The 17,058-nt window shown below is 41.6% G+C and overlaps 1 protein-coding gene across 1 annotated transcript in view; it reads right to left on the bottom strand.

The window, feature by feature from the left end:
• Window positions 1-1,979: 1,979 nt before the first annotated feature.
• Window positions 1,980-17,058, bottom strand: part of LOC113924605 (zinc finger protein 705A-like) — a 37,543-nt gene continuing 22,464 nt past the window's right edge. Inside the window, exons 5-7 of the mRNA XM_027598588.2 lie at window positions 4,529-4,624; window positions 3,933-4,024; window positions 1,980-3,455 (exon numbers count right to left, since the gene is read on the bottom strand). Coding sequence (XP_027454389.1) covers window positions 2,805-3,455; window positions 3,933-4,024; window positions 4,529-4,624 — 839 coding nt within the window. The 3' untranslated portion in view covers window positions 1,980-2,804. The remainder of the gene's footprint in view (window positions 3,456-3,932; window positions 4,025-4,528; window positions 4,625-17,058) is intronic.

Here is a 17,058-nt window from a genome sequence, read left to right as displayed (position 1 = left end):
CTTAAAAAACTCACCAGTGCCTAATTCACATTTTTACACTGAATTGTTATAAACGGCTAGAATTAGATTTTTAACCATTCAGAGCCTGTGTGCCATGCATACGGTGACACTGTACCCACTGTCCGCTAGCCATAAAGGTAAATTATGGACTGTACCAGTCTCTGAGCTGCTGCTAGCCACTCCCCCCTCCCCCTGTAGTTGTGACCCAGAGACTCCCCATCTGTGACTGACACTTCCATCTGGACGGTGAAGACCCCTCTCCCCCAGGAGCTCCCTTTCTATCCTCCCCTTCTGGGTGGTGGCCCCACACTGTTGCCTCTGGAAGAAGTCGACTTGTGTGGGACTTCCCTTTACAGCAAGTTGTCAGTGTGTCACCCAAAGCTAGTTGTGCGGTTCTGTCACCTTATGTAGTTCTGTAATTTTCCTTTATCTGCCACTAAGTCCCCTGATCTCAGTACCGCTGCCCAATGCACTTACAGCCCTAGGTCAGTGGAGATAAAGCCCACTGGGACATGGCCTCCTCTGAAAAGGGGGTGTGTGCATCAATCTTAGGGGTCCCAAAACTAGCACAGGCCCTACCCCCAGCAGGCTTCAGGACCAGCCCCTCCCTTCCTGGAGACACACTGGAGCAGAGGATGTGTGATTCCGGGCTGAGCCACCAGATAGGTCTCAAATTTAGTTGAGGCCTGGAAATACACCTAAAACCAACTACAGCATGGAAGTAAATTACATATTGTTGTAAGCAGATCAAATATAATACATCCTGATTATATTTTTAAGAATGATTATGAAATATTTCAATATAAAAACAAGGCAGAGTGGTATATTCGCATTGCAAATTAATTTGTAAAATATCATTTGCAAACACCAAGTACCTATTACGTGTAATAACTTGGGGTGTATGCAGTACCAACTCATTAGTCTTCAGTCTTCACACCTTTTTTTTTTTAAGTCTTCACATCAACTCTTAAGATGAAGGCACTAAGCATACTTCCACTTTAGAATTGAGGAAAATGAGTCACAGAAAGGTTCAGTAATGAAATCTCATTGGCTGTAATAGTGGAAATTAGAACCCATGTTTGTCCCCAGGGTCTGAACTTCTAATCACTCATTTGCTCCCTTCAACCCTTGGTCACACCTCCCTGTGTCCCCGCCTGATCACAGACCCTGCCTCTCCAGCCAGGGTGCCAAGATGCTGGATACTGATTGCTCATTGTCCTCACATGTGACTTGACTCACCCTGGCTACACAGTAGAATCACTAGTGGATATTTTTAAAAAATGATGTATCAGTTCCACCCAGAGATGTGATCATTTAATCGGTCTCAGGCTATGATTCTGGGATTGTGTCAGCTTGGAAAGAGAACAAATCAGCTGGGTTGTCTCTAGAGAACATCTCCCCTTGAGGTTTGGGTCCAGTATTGGGGTTTGTTGAAGGGCAATCCATTTCCAAGCCCTGGGACCAAAGCCAGGGAGACTGCCTTTGTGAGAACTTTCATTTTGTTTGGAGAATACATTAATTTTAAGGGTTTATGTGTTGTCTGATAGGTTAGGGGATTTTATTGTTTTAGAGTTTTCTTTGCAGGACTGCTGTGGGGGTGCATAGCAGTGGCTCTGGTTGGGGAACGGAAGGCGCATAATTCAGGACTCGAGTAAGATGTAAGATGTGGTCATCGGATGAGCTCCTGCCCCACGGAAGCTTCCTGGAAAAACTCCAAGGAATGTTCTTGGTCTGGATACTGTGCTTATGGTCCTACTAGGCCAGGCTCATAGCACAATGAGTAACCTATCAACTGGGGTGAAGGTCCCTGTTATGCCACCAGCTGATGGTGGGAAGTTGGAGCGAGTGGAGCTGATCTGTGTGGAAGTAGCTTTTGGAGAAAGGGGAGTCTTGTTGAGTCTCTAACCCACATACCAAGGAGTGCAGGCTCAAACCCATGTGTTTACGACTGCATAGAGAAAACTAGAACCTCAACAACATGAGATTTTTCAGCAACAGGGTTTATTGTTTAATATTTACAGGAAATAATGTATTGAAAAAGTATCTCTTACAAAATTCTGTATTCAATATGCATGGATCACTTTTTTTGCATTTATATGCCACATTTTCCCCATGAGTAGTTATTTTTCTCAAAATCCTGAATTATTGGCTACACTGTGTTAAAGGCTCTAATTTTAGAGGTTTTACCCTAGACTTAGTTTCCTGATACAAAATCTGCCTGAAGTTCTCTCCACTGTGATTTCACGACTGCCATCTCATGTAAGAACTTTACTGCTGGCTGAGAAATACGTGATCACCGACACTGAGTGATGTGTACAGTCTGAATCCTCACATGTGCCCTAAATGCTTCTCTATGAACAAAGGGCTTCTCATGATTTTTCACTGCAATATGAATTGTTATTCCTCAAGAGCATTGATCCTCTTAATGTGGTGTTAGTGTTCTTTTAGACTTCACTGAGTCTTCTCGTGTGCACCATGTGCATACTGTTCACAGTGATTACAGACCTAGGGGCTTTCCCCTCTGCAGGCCCAATAATGTGTTTAAAGTTGAGAGCTGTTGCTGAAGCCTCTCCATTCCTTATGTTCACAGAGTGAGTTCTCTCATGTCTGCTATGGTTTTGCTGCGTAGATGTCACATGTAGGGACTTCTTCCATGTAAGTTTGTGGACGTCAAATGAGTAAGAATGACTAAAGGATCTTCTACATTGATTACAGTTTCTTCAGTGTTCAAGTCCTCTGGTGTGTTTAAATGTTAAAGCTATGGTTGAAGTCTCGCCCACATTCGTTACATTTTTAATATCCTGTTATCTAAGGTCAGAATATTTACTGAAGGCATTCATAATTTTCTCTCCATTGTGCGTTCCCTCGTGTCGTCTAAGAGCAGAACACTGACTGAAGGATTTCCCACAAAGATGACATTCGTATGGTTTTTCTCCAGTGTGAGTTCTCTCGTGTCGTCGAAGGGCAGAGCATTTACTGAAGGCTTTCCCACATAGATGACATTCATATGGCTGCTCTCCAGTGTGCGTTCTCTCGTGCTGTCTGAGGTTGGAGGACTGACTGAAGGCTTTCCCACATAAATGACATTCATATGGTTTCTCTCCAGTGTGAGTTAGATTGTGTTTTCTAAGGTCAGAGCTTTGAATAAAGGCATTCCCACAGATATGGCATTCATATGGTTTCTCTCCAGTGTGAGTCATCTCGTGTCTCCTAAGGCTCGAGCAATTACTAAAGGCTTTTCCACACAGATGGCACTCACATGATTTACCTCTAGTGTGAATTTGCTTATGTTGATTAAGGTACGACTGGTCACTAAGGGATTTTGGACACTGTTGACTGATATAAGGTGTCTTTTCTGTGTGAGTTAACAAATGCTGAGTCAACATGAAGGTATGAGTGAAATCTTCTTCCAAACCATTATATTCAAAGGGATCCTCTGGAGTATGAGATTTCTGCTTTTGGGAAAGAGATGAAAGGTTGTTAAAGCTTGGCCTACCTATCCATACATTCATTTTGCTACACAGGAATCCTAAACTAATCATTCAGTGAGAGTCTCCAATTAAAATCTTGCTAGTATTACTTGCATACACATGATGTGTTTGTTACTCCCCTGCATAAAGATTTTCTCTTTTGTAGCATCCCAACTACAGAGCTTATAGATTACTTATAGATTAATTTAGAAGACTTCAATATGTTTCAAAGACTAGGCATACAGTCAGTGTTTATGCAGTTGTCTTTTTTTTTTTTTCTAAGATCTCAGGTTATGGTTTTGGGCCTGAGATTAATTTCTTCACTAAATTCAAACTATCCAAAACTTGATGCTCAAAGCTTAATCCCAACTTAATATGAATTAAGCTATTGTGCTCAATTACTAACACCCTATTTCTAGGTCTTTCGTTTGGATGACCAGGGTTACTACCCATGAAACTTACCACTGGCATGACTGTAGATGTGTCCTTCCTGCCGATATGTTGTGTGGCTATCAATTCTTGTTCTTTAAGGGCACTTTCCCTGCCTAAAATAACTGAAAACAAAACAAGACCAAATATTTAGAATGGCAGCAGGGGAATGAAAATGTTGAAAAGCACCAAGGCCCATGTGAGTATGTTTCAAAAACTGGCACTTCGATGGAGCAAATATGTCAAATGAAGGAATACTCTAGGAATACTAATTCACAAAGATTTTCAGGACTGAATTATGAAAAAATTATAATGAAGGTAATAGGGAAAGAGAAGGGAAACCTTCAAAGGGCAATATTAGGGCAGGAGTTACGGCATGAAAGTTTAACTTCGTTAAGTACATGAATATGCTTCCCCTAAAGCCAAAAAAGACACTGGCAAGAGGAAACATAAATTGTGATCGACACATGGAAGGAATAATGACGACATCTGAAGAATTTTGCTTCAATGTCCTTCCTCTACATTTTAGAAAATATCACTCACTTGACAAAATCTTCAGTTGGTATTTCCAAGAACATACTACTGAGTAGGCACCTCCTCATACTGAAGCACAGGTCCCTGCTGCTCACCTGGACTCTGGCCTTGGAGAAATCCAGTTCCTTCTCTCCACAGCTCTTCTCCTTGCTCCAACGGGAAAATCACATCTGATTTGCAATGCTGATATCCTGTTCATTGAAAAAAGGTACATGGATTTTGAATTCTGCACTAATAAAAGTCCTCTCCTTCTCAAAAGCTAATTATCATCATCAAGTCCAGGACAGGCTACTGAGGAAGAATAAGGAGAACACTGAAGTCCAGTCCAAGCAACAACTTGAATGGAAAAAACACTGAAATCCAAATGTGTGTCCAAAATAGTGAAGACCTCTGGATGCTGATCCATGCCCAAATTCAAAGACAGAATGCAGAATCTTCAGTCTTTTCAGAAATGGAGAAATTAAATGTCTCCACAGTGGGCTGAATATTACTTTCAAAAGACACCAAATAAACTCGGCAAGAATAATCAAAAATAGTTCTATTTTTGTCACCAGTCTAGCTTCAACCCTTGACATAGTGACTACAGCAGAATAACTATTTAGAAAATGTTTAATCAGTTTGTTTATGCATTCAGAAATATTGACTTCCCAGTTCTGCTCTGGGAGTTAGAGACTGACTAGCAACAAAGACATTAAACGGTGGTCAAAATTATATTCTAGGGGGGTGACAAACTAGATGTAGTAAAATATAAAGAAACTACTTTCAAGTAAGGTCTATGAAAGATTCAGGGTAGAGAGTGGACTGGGTATGCAGGTACGCAGAAGCTGTTCCAGATACTTGTTGATTGACTAACCTCCTACCCACCCATCTATGTATGTATATGCGTTGGCAGACTCACCCAGGGAGAGCAGATGACGTATATTTTCCAGCATGACATCCCTGAACAGCTTTCGCTGGGATATGTCCAGCAGGGCCCACTCTTCCTTGGTGAAGTCTACAACTACATCTTCAAATGTCACTGACTCCTAAAACATCACGGATATTCTGTTTTAGACAGAGCATTCCCTACTGACATCCAGAGTGGGAGTTGAGATGACAGCACTGAGGAAGAGGATGGAGGAGCTGGGTGTGTAGAAAGATCAAACTGAGTCTGGGGTTCCTGTCAGTTCATTCTCGGTGCTGAACTGCCATCTGCCTTTCAGATACGTTACAGAGATACAGTCTGAATTAATAAAACTTTATTATAAGGGAGTATCACATGAAGTGTGATATAACCTGGGTTTTTTTTTTTTCTTAACTGATAATTATGGGGGCGCCTGGCTGGATCAGTCAGTAGAGTTTGCAACTCTTGATCTCTGAGTCATCAGTTCAGGTCCCATGTTGGGTGTGGAGCCTATTTACAAAAATAAATACATAAAGTCTAAACCAAAAACTGGTAATTATAATTTCAGACATAGGATTATAAAACTGAAAAACAAACTGAGGGTTCTAGAGGGGAGGGGGGTGGGGGGATGGGTAGCCTGGTGATGGGTACTAAAGAGGGCACGTTCTGCGTGGAGCACTGGGTGTTATGCACAAACAATGAATCATGGAACACTACATCAAAACCTAATGATGTAATGTATGCTGATTAACGTAACAAAATTTAAAGAGAAAAAAAATTGGCACCTGAAAATTCATAACTACACCTCACTTTCTGATTAACTTCAAGTAACTTTACAGACTCGTTGTAAGGCAAACACTAACCATGACTTGCCACTTTTAAACCATGACGCTCTTCCCATAAGATGAACCTTTAATAACCTATTAGGAGACTGAAAGACCCAATGAACTAATGCATGAAGTTCTTCCTAAGTAAACACGTATTAAATACAAGACATTCATCTATTACTCATTAAAATATTCAAGAACCTTGAAACCGTCTCTAACATTCTTCAGAAAGGAACACGTTTCATACAGAACTCAGTATACACAGTGTAGCCTTGTCAACTCTGCAGGCTCAGGTGTTCATAATAAGCTGTGAGGTCCGAAGAGAAGACTCAGCCCGGAACCTCTGAGACAGCTCTACTGAAGGGTCCCAGCCTGACCGCTCCCGTGTTACGAGGACTCCTCATTTTCTCTGGGCCTTAGACACCAGTTATCACCTGTCTTGTCCCCCTACTAAAGGAGAACAGAAGCCTCTTGACTCGTTTTGCTTTATGTAGTTCTTAAAAAGTTTCTGCAGGATCTTAAATTTTACTCTACTATATACCCTTCTCCTGAATATACAGCCACAATTATGGACTTAATACTCCCTATACGCTAATTACAGAAAGGTAAAATATGTGACTGGGGGCAAGAATGATAAGAAGTTTCCAAAAGTGCAAATATATCCTCTCAAAATTTTAAGACTGGGACAATATGAGGGATCCCTCGTGCCTTCTGTGGCCTCACCTTCTCGTGTACTCCCTTCAACACTCCACAGCCCCCACCCAGCACCTGAAACCCTGGGCTCCTGGGAAGGCCTCCCTGTCGGACCACAGTATTCTCCTCCTTGCTCATCTCTTCACCACAACCCTTTATGAAAGGATCCTTAGAGCCAATACCATGATTAATGAGTGAATTACTTCCCAATGAGGATATGGACAGAGTTAGAGAAAACAAACTTCTTTCTTCTCTGGAGGCTGGGATAAACTAGTGTGATATTAGGAAGGTTACTAGTTATTGAGGAGTTTCTGACTCATCATAACCATCCCAGAGTTCTGGGGAAATCTCACCGGAGCCCAGATCCCTGAGGACTTCCTGACTGCACTTGAACATTCAGGCCAAAAGGAAAAACTTGCCCATCTGATGGCACGAGGCTGTTATTTCAGCAAAGAGGCTTCCCTACTCACCAGTGGCTGCATTGTCAATAACTCAGTTGCCAGGTTCCTTTCTCTGGGTTTTCACTCACAGACAGCCCAAGCACTAAGCAGGCAAAGCTGAGGATGGAGAAAGAAGCCATGAGACTCCCGTCCTGTGCACAATTTCCAGTCTCACCTGTCACGAAGCCCCAAACCTTACCTGGGTGTGACCCCCAGCCTAACCAACAAACATGCAGTGCAGTCTACAAGAAAAGCAGAGGACTCGCTTCATCTCCCATGGTCAAAAGAAGACTAGGACTACAGTTGCTAATAAAAAACATACAGAGATTTCATGAATAACAACACTGAAAGTACTGAGTTGTATAGGTTAATCAGCCCACAGCATCCAGAGTTATTTAATTCCCTCCCTGATTCCAAAGCCTAGAGATCCTGGATTCAGGCCTCACATCGATTTTTGTTTCCATCTGTAGGTAAACACTGGAATTGCTCAGATTTCATTATTCTCATACTCAAGCAGTGGTTCCCCAAGCATCCATGGCGGCCTTCTGGAGCCACACTCTCTTCCTGCTCTCCCTCAACTCTAACTTTTAGATCTGTTGCCCATGGATTTGGATCGCCAAAAAACTAAAAAGTCTACTTTATGATAGGGTTCATCAATTCAAGGACTTATTCCATTTGGAGGGATCAGTGGCACTCATTCTGCAAGTCTGTTCCTGAAAAATCCCCCGCATCAGAAAGGAGGAATTTATGAGCCATACTGTTCCTGTCATTTACTGTCCCAATCCTCTCTTCCAAGGACGTCCAGATAATACAGAATGGCTGTGGTTTGGGAGGAAATCTAGTTGCTCTACCTGATTATTTTAGTACAGTGGTAAAACTGAAGTCCTTGAAATCCTGTTCTATGTTAATCTTCATGAGCTGCACTATGCCTGCATTATTACACACACACACACGTATATATATGTATATGGACATTTACATACATACACACAAATGTGTGTGAGACACACACAGTGAGAAAGCATGTATAAACTGTAAATTCTCCCTTAAAATACCAATAATTAAATGTATTTTATGGGAAAATAATGATAATGTGTCATAAACAAGAGTAGGATTAACTCACCCATTTGTACCTGAGGTCAAGAAAAAGGAAAAAAAAAAAGAAATTTGTATCAAATGTGACTCTACTTCGATATTTACATGTATTCGTTTATTTCATCCTCACAAGAAACCTGGTGATTTTCTTTACCAGTTTAACAAGTGAAATGAACAGAGAGGTTCAAAAAACTTAAATAATGTAACAAAGTTACACAGCTAGGAAATAACCTGTCTGTATTTTATTTTTGCTCTGCCTCTCTCCTGCGCTCAAACTCCGTAAGGATTACCCACCACACCTAGGTTTTACCTGGAATATCACATCACTTCTGACTTAATCAGAAGCCCTACTGTTATTACAACTTCTTCTCCTTACTTCTTCACAGAAATTACACCCCGTATCCAGTTCTCCGTACATGGGAACCTCCGTGTACTGACCACTTCTCAAACATCTGGCTTTCTCCCTTTTCATTTTTCCTACCCACTTTAATCCACACTGACTCATTTCAACAGGCACTTATCAGGACCAGCGCTTTCTATGTTCCCTGGACTATTAACCACATTTCCCCATCAAGACCTCAACAGCAGGTGACTCCATGTACCTGCCTTTCCTGTGACTGCATCTGACACACATGGCTAATAAGTTGAACCTGGTCTAAAAACAGAACTACTACTCCTAGGGGTTTTCGAATGTGTCTGGCAACTCTAAATCATTCTTCCATGCTCCCATAAATATTTCAAATCTTACCCATGCCTTTTGATGCTACACATTCTCACCTTTCAAGAGGTAAGATTATTCCCCACTATACATACTGTGTTAGTTTGCCAAGGTTGCTGTAACAGAGTACCACTCACTGAGGGGCTTAAACAACAGAAATGTATTTTCTCACAATTCTGGCCGCTGGATATGAAAGATGTTGCTACGGTTGGTTTCTTCTAAGGCCTCCCCGCTTAGCTTGTAGACGGCCATTCTCCCTGTCTCCACAAGGCCATCCCTCTGCACGTGTCTGGGCCCTGATTCTCTCTTCTCGCAAAGACACCACTCAAACGGGATTAGGGCCCACCCTAATGCCTCATCTTACCTCAATTGCCAGTTTTAAGGCCCAATCTCCAAATACACTCTGAGGGTTGGGACTTCAACATTTGACTTTTGGAAACACAAAATTCAGTCTATAACAGAGATGAATTACATAAGGTGACACACTAACTCAGTTTCTCATCATAATCTCTACAAATATTCCCACATTCGCATCCATTGGCTATTCCTTTTCTCCCATCAAATAAAAGTTGTGCTACCTCGGGGCGCCTGCGTGGCTCAGTTGGTTAAGCGACTGCCTTCGGCTCAGGTCATGATCCTGGAGTCCCGGGATCGAGTCCCGCATCGGGCTCCCTGCTCGGCGGGGAGTCTGCTTCTCCCTCTGACCCTCTTCCCTCTCGTGCTCTCTATCTCTCATTCTCTCTCTCTCAAATAAATAAATAAAATCTTTAAAAAAAAAAAAAGGTTGTGCTACCTCTAAGTCCAAAGTCTCCCAACTGAATTCCTTTCTCTCCTGTTTTTTTGAGAACTATATTATTGTTTATAAATTAAATCTCCTTTCCCAAAAACCTGTCCATCTCTCTACAATCAATTCCCCCATCATTTAAGTTCATTATATCTCTTGTAACTTGAAGCAAAAATTTCCTCTGAACCTATTTTCTCTCCAGTTCCTGCCCTTCTAACCTCCCTTCAAAATCAAACTGGAAATGCAGCTGTCCTTTGCTCACATCCTCCTCTTCCTTTGACTTAAAAAGGCCACCACTGATTAGTTTATAAATATACATTGTTAACATCACTGATTGTCTCTCCATAAATAAATTCTTACATGGAAACAAAGAGGAGTTAAACCTTGACTTCCTTTTCAGAGCTTCTTCCCCTCTATACTCAGTCCTTCTCCCATGTCTTCTGTAAAGAATTCCTCAATCCTCTTGGAATGTCTCAAGACAATGTGAGAGCCTGTTCTCCTTTTATACCATGTCCTGGCAGGCTCACGCATTTCTTCAGTTGTTCCAGTTTTTTCTATTGCTGTCTCTAAATTGAAAGTGACCAATTTCTTTTCTGGATTCCCATTTCTGAGTGATCATCTCTGCTTGCAAACTTACACCTAAAATGAAGTATTTCTGGAGACAATAACTCCATCCCTCCAAATACAGAAATTACTCCTTTGTCTGAATCTTAGTTAATGGCTGGCTACATCTGAGTATTGACATTTTATTTTATTTATTTATTTTGAAATTTTATTTATTTGACGAGAGAGAGAGCAAGAGCAGGAACACAAGCAGGGGCAGAGGGAGAGGGAGAAGCAGGAAGCCCAACGCAGAACTCGATCCCAGGACCCTGGGACCATGACCCAAGCTGAAGGCAGACGCTTAACGACTGAGCCACCCAGGCGCCCCGGGTATTGACATTTTAAATACCTTTACCAAATGAACAAACACACCGCTATTATTTCTAACCTGGACACTATTATAATTCTTCATTTCCACCCCCATCCACAAACTTCCCACCCCATACTCCTTCTACTCCAGTTTCAGTTTAAATCTCCATTACACAGAGATACTTTCATTAAACTACAACCAAAGTGTTTCCCTTGCCCTCTGCCTTGACATTTTCAAATAGAACCACTATTCTTTTATGTCACTCATGGAATTTGTTTTATATTTATTTATGCTGTCCTCTCAAAGTTCTAAATGCAGAAAAATCTACCTATATATGGTGGAGTTAGGCAAGTTTCCCTGTGACCATTACATCTGAGTGATAACAGAGAGAAATTCTGTGTCCATGGTAAGGAAACCTGCCCCCAAGTGCCTGCAGTCAGATAAACCATCACTGTCTGATTATAACTTCCTCCCTGAAATATAGGAGTCTTCTTTCCTGGTAAAAATTCTATCCAGTACTTACCCAAACCCAAATAGATGGAAAAGCTAATGAAGCCAACTCTGAGGATGCAACCACCACACAAAGGACCTCAGAGTTTCTTTCTCACTCTAGATCAGTCACCCTTTTGTGAAGGTGATTTATCTTTTTAAGCAGTTGATAACCTCATCAGTGGCATAAATCAAAAGACACACCCTGGTCTATCTGGATGCCAGTCAATATAAACCTAACTGAGGCAGGACTTTCTAACAAAATCTTTTCTAATTAGGTAAATCATATAGATACAATTAAGGAAAACACATGATGCCCCTTCTTTTTCTCTAATGATACTTTTTAGAGTTGTTTTAGGTTCATCACAAACTGAGCAGAAAATAGTTCCTATATACCTCCTGTCCCCACAAAAGAATGGCCTCCCCCACTATCAGTATCCCACACCAGAGTGGTACATTTGTTACAACGGATGAACCTACACTGATACATCATTATCACCCCAAGCCTTAGTTTACATTACTGTTCACTCTTGGTGCTGTACCTTCTGTTGGTTTTCAGAAATGTGTAATGACAGGTATCCACCGTTCCAGCATCATCAAGAGTATTTTCACTGCTCTAAAAATCCGCTGTGCTCTGCCTATTCATCCCTGCCCGATTGTTTTACTGCCTTCATAGTTTCACCTTTTCCAGAATGTCGTATAGTTGGGATCACACAGTATGTACTTTTCAGATTGGCTTCTTTTACTTAGGCATTTAAGGCACCTCCATGTGTTTTCACGGGCTTGATAGCTCATTTCTTTTTACCACTGAATAATATTCTAGTGTTTGGATATACCACGGTTTATTTATTCATCACCCCTGGAAGGACATTTTGGTTGGTTCCAAGTTTTGGCAATTATGAATAAAGTTGCTACGTTCACGTGCAGGTTTTTGTGTGGACGTATGTATTCCAGCTCATCTGGATAAATAGCAAGAAGCATGACTGCTGGATCACACGGTAAGAGTAGGTTTAATTTTGTAAAACACTTCCCAACTGTCTTCCAAAGTGGCTGTACCAGTTTGCATTCCTACCCGCAATGAATTAGAGTTCCTGGTGCTCTATATCCATAACAGCATTTGGCGGTCTCAGTATTTTGGATTTTCCCCAATCTAACGGCACATAGGGTATCTCATTTTTTTTTTTTTTATCATGCATTTCCCTGATGACATATGATGTTGAGCGTATTTTCATATGCTTGTTTTCTATCTGTATCTTCTTTGGTAAGGTGGCTGTTCAGATCTTTTGCCCATTTTTTAATGGAGTTGGTCATTTTCTTATTGTTGATTTTTAAAATATTTTATATATTGTGAATAAGTCCTTTATCACATGTGTGTTTTGCAAGTATTTTCTCCCAGCTTGTGGCTTGTCTTCTCATTTTCTTGACAGTGTTTTTCACAAAGCAGAAATTTTTAATTTTAATCCAGTTCGCTTATCAGTTACTTCTTTCATATTATAAAGTCATTGTCAAACTCAAGGTCACCTAGATTTTTTTCCCCTGTGTTTTAGGAGTTTGATATGTTTAGATCTGTTGTGTGCTTTGAGTTAATTTTTTAGGAGTATAACGCCTGTGTCTAGACTCAGTTTTGTTTTATATATGGATTTCCAGTTGTTACCTGCCCCCTCATTGTTGAAAATATTTTTATTGTATTATTTTTGCCCCTTGGTCAAGTATCAGTTGACGGTACTTGTGTGTTCTTCTGCGCTCCCTATTGTGTTTCACTGATCTAGTTGTCTGTTTCACCAATAGATTATATCCTTTAATTCTTCATCCTTCTAAAGGTCTCAAAAGCAACCTTCATCTCTTTTTCCCAGAGGCCTCACCATTTGGTGGACTTCGGTTGTTATGGGAAACACTGGAGAAAAGCTAAAGCAAGAGCTCTATCCTGCTATTAGATTTTATTTATTTATGTGAGAGTGAGCGAGCAGGGGGGAGGGGCAGGGGGAAAGTGAGTCCCAAGTGGACTCCAAGCTAAGCACAGAGCCCAAGGCATGGCTTGATCTCATGACCTGAGCTGAAACCAGGAGTCAGTTGCTTAACTGAGCCATCAGGCACCCCTCCTGCTATTTTTAAGAGGACTTGTACTCTGACAACTCTCAGACTCTGAGCATCATGGTGACTCCAAATAAATAGAAACATTTATGCTTAAAATATATACTCAGGTATCTAGAGTGTGTACATTTGCTCCCAAGAAATAGAAAAACAATTCAGGTCTCTTCATCAGATTTAGCTGATTGATGCCTAAGGACTGCAAAACCCTACAAGCTTCCACAATATTGGGGCTTCCTAGAATAAATTATGTAGCTTCATTATTGGTTTTCCTATAAATAGGATGTGCTTTGTTTTTGAAACGTTTCTAAGAATTAGGACATATCTTAAGGTACACTGAGATCTAGAGATAAAGGAACAAATTATTTTTGAAGAGAAATCATTCAGTCTACATCTTAAATACAAGCATTTGATTTAGAAAAAATTGTCATTGGCATCCTTGTTATCATCACGCCACCATCACCATCATCAAATGCTGTGCACTAAGGCCAAAAGAATGTTGAACCAGGTGCTCCTGAAGCCACATGGTTCAGAGGTCAAGGGCCAAGGCTCTGGTCTCAGCCTGCTGGGGCCCCAGCCAGGCTCCCCTATATGCTAGGTGATGCACAAACTGATTGATGGCCCTGACTCCTTCCTAGGACTGTAGAGAGGCAAAAATGTATTTTAATGAGTGTCGTTTTCACACTTGAGTCACTGCTGTTAATTACTTGTATCTGGGCCAGTAAAGGCAAACTGCAGCTAAGTAGGCAGAAGTACAACGGCTCAGAGGATTTGGGACGTATCTGTGAACCGCTCTCCACAGCCACCGGAGCCCATGTTTTCCCATCTATTGTCTTACAAGTGTGTCTTTCATAGTCTTTTGGATGGATGGATCTCCCGTAGAAATATAATCCAGTAAAGAACAGTGAACTGTTAACACAGAGGAAGCAGTATAAAAAACAAAAACAGGGCGCCTGGGTGGCTCAGTCGTTAAGCGTCTGCCTTCGGCTCAGGTCCTGGTCCCAGGGTCCTGGGATCGAGCCCCGCGTCGGGCTCCCTGCTCCGCGGGAAGCCTGCTTCTCCCTCTCCCACTCCCCCTGCTTGTGTTCCCTCTCTCGCTGTCTCTCTGTCAAATAAATAAATAAAATCTTTAAAAATAAATAAAAAATAACAAAAACACACAAAAGTTACCTTATATTCTCTACTAAAAGTGCTGATAATCCCATGATACAATCTTGGGCACCATTTAAAACATAAAATAGCCATAGTGCAATAGTGAGGAAGACTTGACAGTAGCCTAACATCAGCACCAAACTTAGGGGACCCTGACTCACACCAATCACAGTCCTCAGAGGCTGAGAATCCCCTGGAGAACGAGGAAATGAGAAAGACGCCCGAGCAGTCCTTCCTTTCAGTCTGGGATGGACACCAGGAGTCCGCATTTTTGACAAGCACACCAGGGACTGTGATGTGGAGTGGAACCCTGAAAAATGTGATAGAGTGGCTTATAAGCTAAAGACATTCTTAATATGGGCTCAGGTTCCCATCAGACATGGCCAGATCCACCACCTCATACTCACTCACTCATTCCTGGTTGCACTGAAATCATCATATGCCTTATGTCGGCCTCGTTCATGGGCCACGTGCCAGCTGGCTTTAGCCCTTTTACTAGAACCTCCCTCCCACCCCCAACTTGGCATTCTTGAACTGCCTTACTCTTTAAGATCTGTTTACATATCATATCCCCTTTGAAGGATATGATCACCTTCCCTGAACATTTAGTCTAATGTGGGTGCCAAACCTCCCCATTTTCCCAGGAGGGCACTTAGGACACCTCCCTGCAACGGCTAGCCTGACTGTCTGCTACTCTGAGCTGTGTGAACTTAGTGGAGCAAGGGTAACAGCTGTCTTGGCTCATCACTGTACTCGAGCCCCCTTACATTGTATGGGGGTACAGAGAGATTCAGTGAATGTAAAAAAAGCAGTAATTTACCATCTAACAAAGCCCTTTGTTTTAGATAGATCAATGCAGGGCCAGACCTTAGTGCTCTGGTGGCACTGTTCTTGCTCACCCTTCTACCAGAAGCAACACTTTCCCCTTCTAACTGAAACCCAAAGGGATGGAACTACTTTCTCTGCTACAACCCCAGCAGTTTAACAATGAAGGCCTCCAGAGTGCAGGCTCAGGATCCAGGGCTCTTGCCTCCTAGCAGACTAGCCTGCCTCTGAGCTGGTGACAGGCCCTCTTTTGAGAATTTGTGAGGTTTTCTTTTCCCCTCCTCCAATTCAGTGGACTTGGGTTTGGTTTGCAAACTGATTTAAGTGTCAACCTCTATAGGAAATACCTGAATGGACTTACGGTCAGAGGTCTTCCTGGGATCTACAGAGCTGTCCTAGAGCTGCTGCCAGGCTGATGAACTCTCTGCCGTCCATGTGCGCAGACAGTCCCCTTCCTACTACAGTGTAACTGGAGATTCCTATCCCCATCATCTGTGGAGCTGCCCTGTACATATGATGGTGCAGTTCTGTCTGGGATAGCTGTAGAGGGAAGGCTGGATAAACATGAGCAAATTCTCCTGAATGTTTTACCATGGAAGTTTATGGGCTTTGTTTTTAGATTCAGAAATATTTAAATAAGGATTTATTATTACACAGTGATGACTTTTCATCCAGAAAGCATTTTCTATACACAAGTAAATATAAATGCTTGAACATTCTCTAGAGAGCTCAATAAAACTATAACTTTTAAATTTGGTTTTAGTAAAATTGTTTTAAAAACACAAATCGATATACTGTTCTTTGTGGCTGTTATTTCTATGAAAAGCAAATTTCCTTGGTTAGATCAGGTGGATGTGAATTTTGTTCTTTTTTTTTTTTTTTTTAAGATTTTATTTATTTATTCATGAAAGAGAGAGAGAGAGAGAGAGAGAGAGGCAGAGGGAGAAGCAGGCTCCCAAGGAACAGGGAGCCCGACACAGGACTCGATCCCAGGACCCTGGGATCATGACCTGAGCTGAAGGCAGACGCTTAACCATCTGAGCCACCCAGGCGCCCGATGTGAATTTTGTTCTTGCAGTTATCTTATTTTCAATAAATAAAAGTCACCGTGGCAATATTACTGCTACAGTAATACCTTAAGAGTTCAAAAAGATCTATTGTATTAAGATCAAGAGCAACCACCCTCACATATTCCAGATAATTCAAGTCACTTGGATCAATCTGTTGGATTACTAGATCAATTATTTATTATATTTCTCATCAACCTACATACACTTTACTGAATAAAAATTCTGAGGCAACTGACCTTATTTGATGCCTTGGGAAGCTTATCAATAAATAAATCTTAACTGGAGCTTTAAGGGACACCAGGCAAAATTCTGTTAAATTTAAATGTTCTAAATCAGCCTCAAAATAACTAACATGTTATGACTCATGTTATTATGAGGGAACTGTGTCAAAGGTGCCATAGAGCATGTGTCAGACACGTGACAGTAAAAAATGGTGCTGAATGTCATCCTTGGGGAAGTCCCACAGAATCAGCAGCTTTGGACTTAAATGAGAGTGAGGTCCTCGTACAATTGTTACTTCACAGATGCAGTAAATGGAGGCAAAGAGAAGCCAACTATGCAAGAAATGTCAGCTGTCCGTTCAACTCCTCACTTCCAGGCAACTGCTTCCAAGCCAGCACTGTAAAGGCTTTGAAGTGGTCAAGTGTC

The sequence above is a fragment of the Zalophus californianus genome, chromosome 2 (genome assembly GCF_009762305.2).
Source record: "Zalophus californianus isolate mZalCal1 chromosome 2, mZalCal1.pri.v2, whole genome shotgun sequence".
In the NCBI taxonomy this organism is placed as follows: Eukaryota; Metazoa; Chordata; class Mammalia; order Carnivora; family Otariidae; genus Zalophus; species Zalophus californianus.
The sequence above is the reverse complement of the archived record's forward strand: the minus strand, read 5'-3'. Positions and strand labels throughout refer to the sequence as shown.